General features: G+C 34.6%; 1 protein-coding gene across 1 annotated transcript; it reads left to right on the top strand.

Annotated features, from left to right (window-relative positions):
* The first annotated feature begins 3430 nt into the window (after positions 1 to 3430).
* LOC148549782 (uncharacterized) lies at positions 3431 to 4234 on the top strand. Its single transcript, XM_088495782.1, has one exon. It carries the CDS (start codon positions 3431 to 3433, stop codon positions 4232 to 4234), a length of 804 nt encoding a protein of 267 aa, XP_088351908.1.
* The last annotated feature ends 1855 nt before the right edge of the window (positions 4235 to 6089 follow it).

The following is a 6089-nucleotide window of genomic DNA, read 5'->3' as shown; positions in this document are numbered from 1 at the left end:
AATTAATTTAACATTAATTAAAAATTTATTTTTCTATCTTAAAGCATATCAATTCTATCATTATTACTATTAAATAAATACACAATTATAATTAATATTATTTTAAGTAATCATAATACTATTTATAATTTTATTATTCCTATTATACCACTAATTTCATACAAATTTATGTCTAATAGCAATGTATGAAGATTACCATAATTAATAAAGATTGCCATGATTTGTGAATATTACACGTACACTAATATTAATAATAAGAAATAAAAATTTTTTTTGAATAATTGTAGGCTCAAATATATATATATATATAATCATAATCAAAAAATATATATATTCTAAGAATAAAATAACTATTAATTATAAAAAATTAATTATAATCAAGAAATAATTAATATATGTAACTTAAATATATTTACTTATAATTAATATGATATGTATTTATAAATAATAAAATATTTAAAATTATTGAAATAAAATAAAATATTATAAGAATAAAGAAACTATTAATTACACGCTTAATATATATGTATATATAAATAAGAAAACTATTATGCTTTATGAAGATTATTATACGTACTTGATACTAATAGAATAAAAGAACTATTGAAAGATTGTGGACTCAAAAGAAAATAATCATAATAAAAAAAATAATTGATCTATGTGACTTAAATATATTTTAGTATAATTAATATATATGTATACATACGACAACGACAACAAAATCTTATCCCACTAGATGGAGTCGACTACATGGATTTAAAGATGTCATTGATTTCTGTCATGTATCATGTTTACAAAGAGACCGTTTACATGTAGACCTCATTTGACCACCTCATGGATAGTCTTCCTAGGTCTTCCTCTGTCTTTCATCTCTTTTCCATTTTCTATCTCATCTACCCTCCTAATTGGGTGCTCTGTCGGTCTTCTTCTCATATGTCCAGACCACTTGAGACGTGATTCTACCATCTTTTTCACAATAGAAGCTATTGCAACTCTCTCTCTTATATCTTTGTGCTCCTCTTTGGCCATCCAATACTCTGTACCATAAAGCATATCCGGTTTGATAGCAGTGCGATAGAATTTACCTTTAAGTTTTAAAAGAACTTTTTTGTGACATATAAAACCAAACGCACTCTGCCATTTTAACCAACCTGCTTGAATCCTATGATTTACATCTTGTTCAATCTCTCCATTATCTTGTATGATGCACCCAAGATACTTAAAACTTTTAACCTTTCATAGAATGTTTTCTCCAATCTTCACCTCTGTATTAGGATTTTTCCATTGGGAGCCGAACTTACATTCCATATATTTCATCTTGCTACGGCTTATGCACAGACCGTACACTTCTAGAGCTTTTCTCCACAAATCCAACTTCTTATTTAGGTCTTTTATTCACTCTTCCATAAGGACGATATCATCTGCAAAAAACATGCACCATGGCATAGGCTCTTGGATATGCTCTATGAGTACCTCCAAGACTAATGTAAAAATGTATGGACTTAAGGATGATCCTTGGCGTAATCCTATACCAATAGAAAATTCTTCTGTCACATCACCTTTAGTCTTTACACTAGTTCTAGCCGCATCATACATGTCTTTAATTGCACGAATACATGTGATCCTTACTCTCTTCCTTTCCAAAACCTTCCATAAACCTCCATTGACCCCATATCGTATGCTTTTTTTCAAATTAATAAATACTATATGTAGATCCCTTTTATTATTACGATACCTCTCCATCATTTTTTTTAATAGGTATGTAGCTCTTTAGTAGTGGATCTGCCTAGCAAAAAACTAAATTAGTTCTCTGTTACTTGTGTCTCTTGTCTCAGCCTCCATTCTATTACCCTTTCCCATAACTTTATGGTATGACCCATGAGCTTGTTCCCTCTATAGTTTTTGCAACTCTGTATATCCCTTTTATTCTTATAGATAGGTACCAAAGTATTTTTTCTCCACTTATCTGGCATCTTCTTTGACCTTAAAATCTCATTAAAAAGCTTGGTTAACCAATTGATGCCTTTCTCTCCAAGGACTTTACAAACTTCAATAGGAATATTATCGGATCCTATTGTCCTGCCATTTTTCATCCGCTTTAGAACCTCTTTTACCTCGAAGTCTCAAATTCTTCGATAGTAGTCAAAGTTTTGATCTTCTTCCCTCGTGCATAACCGACCAAGGCTCGAAAGAGTCTACTATCATTCATTAAATAAATCGTAGAAATAGCTCTTCAACCTTTCATTGATCTTCTCATAAATAACTCTTCCACTTTGAGCCAAAACCTCTCTGTCTTTATCCTTTATATACTTAACCTAATCCAAGTCTCTCGTTCTTCTTTCACGGTTCTTTGCGATTCTATATATACCTTTTTCTCCTTCCTTCGTGTCTAAACACTGGTAGAGACCCTCATATGCTCTTGTTCTTGCTTCATTTACAACCACTTTTGTCTCTTTCTTAGCCACCTTATATTTTTCCTAATTATCTACATTGCGGCACAAAAACCACTCTTTAAAGCACACCCTTTTTGTCTTTATCATTTCTTGTACACTCGCATTCCACCACCAGGACTCCTTATCTCTTCATCCTATCACTCTAGATTCATAAAAACTTTCTTTTTTTGTTCTTCTAATAACCTATGCCATCTCCCTCTACATCTCCTCCGCGCTTCTATCCCTTTCCCACTTTGCCTTTTCTCCTACCCGTCTTAGAAAGCTTCTTTGTTCCTCACCTTTCATCCGTCACCACCTCGTCCTTGGGTTCTTCGTATGATGTCTTTTCCTCAACTTTCTCTCAACGCAAAAATCCATTACGAGCATACTATGTTGTGTTGTTAAACTCTCTCTCGGAATAATTTTACAATTAATACAAAATTTTTGGTCGACTCTCCTCAAGAAAAAGTCGATTTGAGAGCTTGTCATGCCACTCCTATAGGTTATAAGATGTTTGTCTCTCTTTTTAAAACATGTATTTTCTATGAGAAGGTCAAAGGTTGAGAAAAATTCCAAAATAGTTTTACCCTCGGTATTGACCACCCCAAAACCATGACCTCCGTGAATACTTCCATACCCAATAACTTCTCTTCCAACATGGCCATTTAAATCTCCTCCTAAAAAAATCTTATCTCCCGAAGGTATGTCTTGGACCAATATCTTGCGTTGCTTGTCCGTACCCACTTGCAGGGCATAGGCGCTAACCACATGAAGAGTACCCCCTTCACCACAAGTTTGATAGAGATAATCAGAGTTTCCACCCTCTTAACATCCACTACGTCCTTCTTCCACTGCTTATCCATAATAACACATACACCATTCCTATTCTTCATCTTTCTTGTATACCAAAGTTTGAAATCGGAAGTATCAAACTCCCTAGCGTTCACACCAACAAATTTTTTTCTTGTAGGCACATGATGTTAATCTTTCTCCTTATCATGGTATCCACCAACTCCATGGATTTTTCTATTAGAGTGCCTATGTTCCATGCCAAAGAAAGAGGTAAACAGAGTAAGACTTCTCTGGATTCAATTTGTAACCGTTGCGGGTGTTTTCATCCTTATGATTCTTGCAAGCTGGGTATAGGTGGATGCTTTACATGCAGATTGTCTGGACACATGGCAAAGGATTGCCCTCGTGGAAGGAATCTAAATATGGATTGGAATCAACAACAAGGTCGGGTGTTTGCTGTGAATGCCAGTAATGCTGCTAAGGCTGATCCTTTGATGAGAGGTAACTGTTTAATTGGTGAGAAAATATTGGTTGCATTGTATGATACTGGAGCTTCGCATTCGTTTATTGCATCTGATAAAGTTGAGGAACTAAGATTAAAAATGTCAAAATTAGCTTTTGATTTGCATGTGCATACCCCGTATCAGACGGTCGTGACTAAATTAGATTGTAGGGAAGTATCTTTCAAGATTGAGGATAGAGAATTTGTTCATGATTTAATCTGTTTGCCAATGGTTATGTTGGAAATAATTTTGGAATTTGATTGGTTGTTAAAGAATCGAGTATTGTTAAATTGCTTTGAGCGATCGATTCAGTTTATGCCAGAAGGAGAAGGAGGAGCAGTGACAGCTGAGGGTTATTACCTGAACTCAGTGTTGGTGAATTGTAGTGGGAAAGAGTGTCAGGGTTATATACTTTTGGCTGCGACCTCGTTAGGTGATGAACAAAAGTTAGATCAAATTCCGGTAGTTAGAGATTTTCCTGGAGTATTTCCTGAAGATTTTTCCTAATTTTCGCCTTAAAGAGAAATTGAATTTGCGATTGACTTGGTGCTAGGAGTCGGACCAGAGTCGATTATGCCGTACAAAATGGCTCCGATAGAGCTGGTGGAATTAAAGACTCAGTTGGAAGAGCTTCTGAACAAGATGTTCATTCGACCGAGTGTATCTCCGTGGGGAGCGCCAGTTTTATTGGTGAAGAAGAAAGATGGAGGAATGCGACTCTGTGTAGATTACCGACAGTTGAACAAAGTGACTGTGAAAAATAAGTATCCGTTGCCGAGGATAGATAACTTAATGGATTAGTTGCAAGGAGCTGGAGTGTTTTCAAAAATTGATTTAAGATCTGACTACTATCAGATTAGGGTGAAAGAGGATGATATTCCGAAAACTGTATTTAGGACACGCTATGGACACTACGGGTTTCCAGTGATGTCCGTTGGGTTGATGAATGCACCTGCTGTGTTCATATATTACATAAACAAAGTATTTCGTTCTTTTTTGGACAAATTCATGGTAGTATTCATAAATGACATTTTAGTTTACTCAAAGACAGCAAAAGAACATGAAGAGCACTTGAGAATTGTGTTGCAAATCCTGAAAGAGCGTAAATTGTATGCGAAATTATCTAAGTGTAAGTTTTGGAAGGAAGAGGTGAAGTTCTTAGGCCACATAGTAAGTAAGGGCGGAATAGCGTGGATCCTTCAAAAGTAGAGGCGGTGATGGAATGGGAGAGGCCGACGATGGTAACAGAAGTTAGGAGTTTCTTGAGTTTGGCCGGATATTACCGAAGATTCATTAAGAGATTTTCTCAAATTGCATTACCACTGACTAACTTAACCCGGAAGGAGGTATCGTTTGTGTGGACAGCGGAGTGTGAGGAGAGCTTTCAAGCTTTGAAGGAGAAATTAACTTCAGCACCTATTTTGATTTTGTTGGAACCGCACAAACCATTTGAAGTGTGCTGTGATGTGACGGGGGAAAAATCGTCGGTAAAAATTTTTCACAAAAATAATCGCGTTGTAAGTATAGTTCTAAACCGACAATTCAACCTCAATCAAATTTAATTTGTTTGTCACTAAAACAAACCCAATAAAAATTAACCGAAGTATTTAAACCTCGGGTCGTCTCTCAAGGAATTACAAGGAAGTGTACTTATAATTGGTTATGAGATTGTATCTTTTTGGGTTTTTGAAATGTGGAACAAGGAATGTAAATAACAAGAAAATAAAACAATAATTAAGAAAAAGTCTTAGCAAGGATTGATAATTGGAATTCGTATCCCCATTATCATAGTTACTTGTGATGGTAATTGTAAATTGCACTCACTTAGTTAACCTCTAACAATTGAGGGTAAGTCAAGTGAGAAAATCAACTTGAATTCACAAGTCCTAATCAAAGACTAGAGTTAGTGAAGTTCAAGCCAACTAGCTAGTTTCAATCACCAACCAACAAGAGACTTTGATGATTCAAGAGTCTCCAATTAATCAATTCAAGCTAAGAATATAAAAAGCTAACTTAAAACCCTCCCAAGCATTTTATCAAACACTTGGAAGGCACAACATAAAAACATAGAAAACTAGTAAGGAATATTAAATCCAAACAACCAATTGCAAACATCAATAATAACAAACGAAGAAAGGAATAATAATTATGAAATACCTCAAATTGCATTAAAAAGGAAAATCAAATCTAACATGAGAATTCATAAACTAAAATAGCAACATAAAGAGATCAACAAGAGAAATAGATAAACTAAAGTACTAGAACAAATATAAGTAGAAGAGAAACTAAATTGCAATAAGATAGAATTCAGAATTTGAGAAGAACTAAACCTAAAAATCCTAAAACCTAGAGAGAGGAGAGA

The sequence above is a fragment of the Arachis ipaensis genome, chromosome B8, assembly GCF_059453495.1.
Source record: "Arachis ipaensis isolate K30076 ecotype BB chromosome B8, ASM5945349v1, whole genome shotgun sequence".
NCBI classification, from domain to species: Eukaryota; Viridiplantae; Streptophyta; class Magnoliopsida; order Fabales; family Fabaceae; genus Arachis; species Arachis ipaensis.
Note: the sequence above shows the minus strand (reverse complement) of the source record. Positions and strands in the feature narration are given on the sequence as shown.

Bases quoted from the DNA above. Each gene is read 5' to 3' on its own strand.
- LOC148549782 (XM_088495782.1), top strand. From the start codon at position 3,431: ATGGTATCCACCAACTCCATGGATTTTTCTATTAGAGTGCCTATGTTC.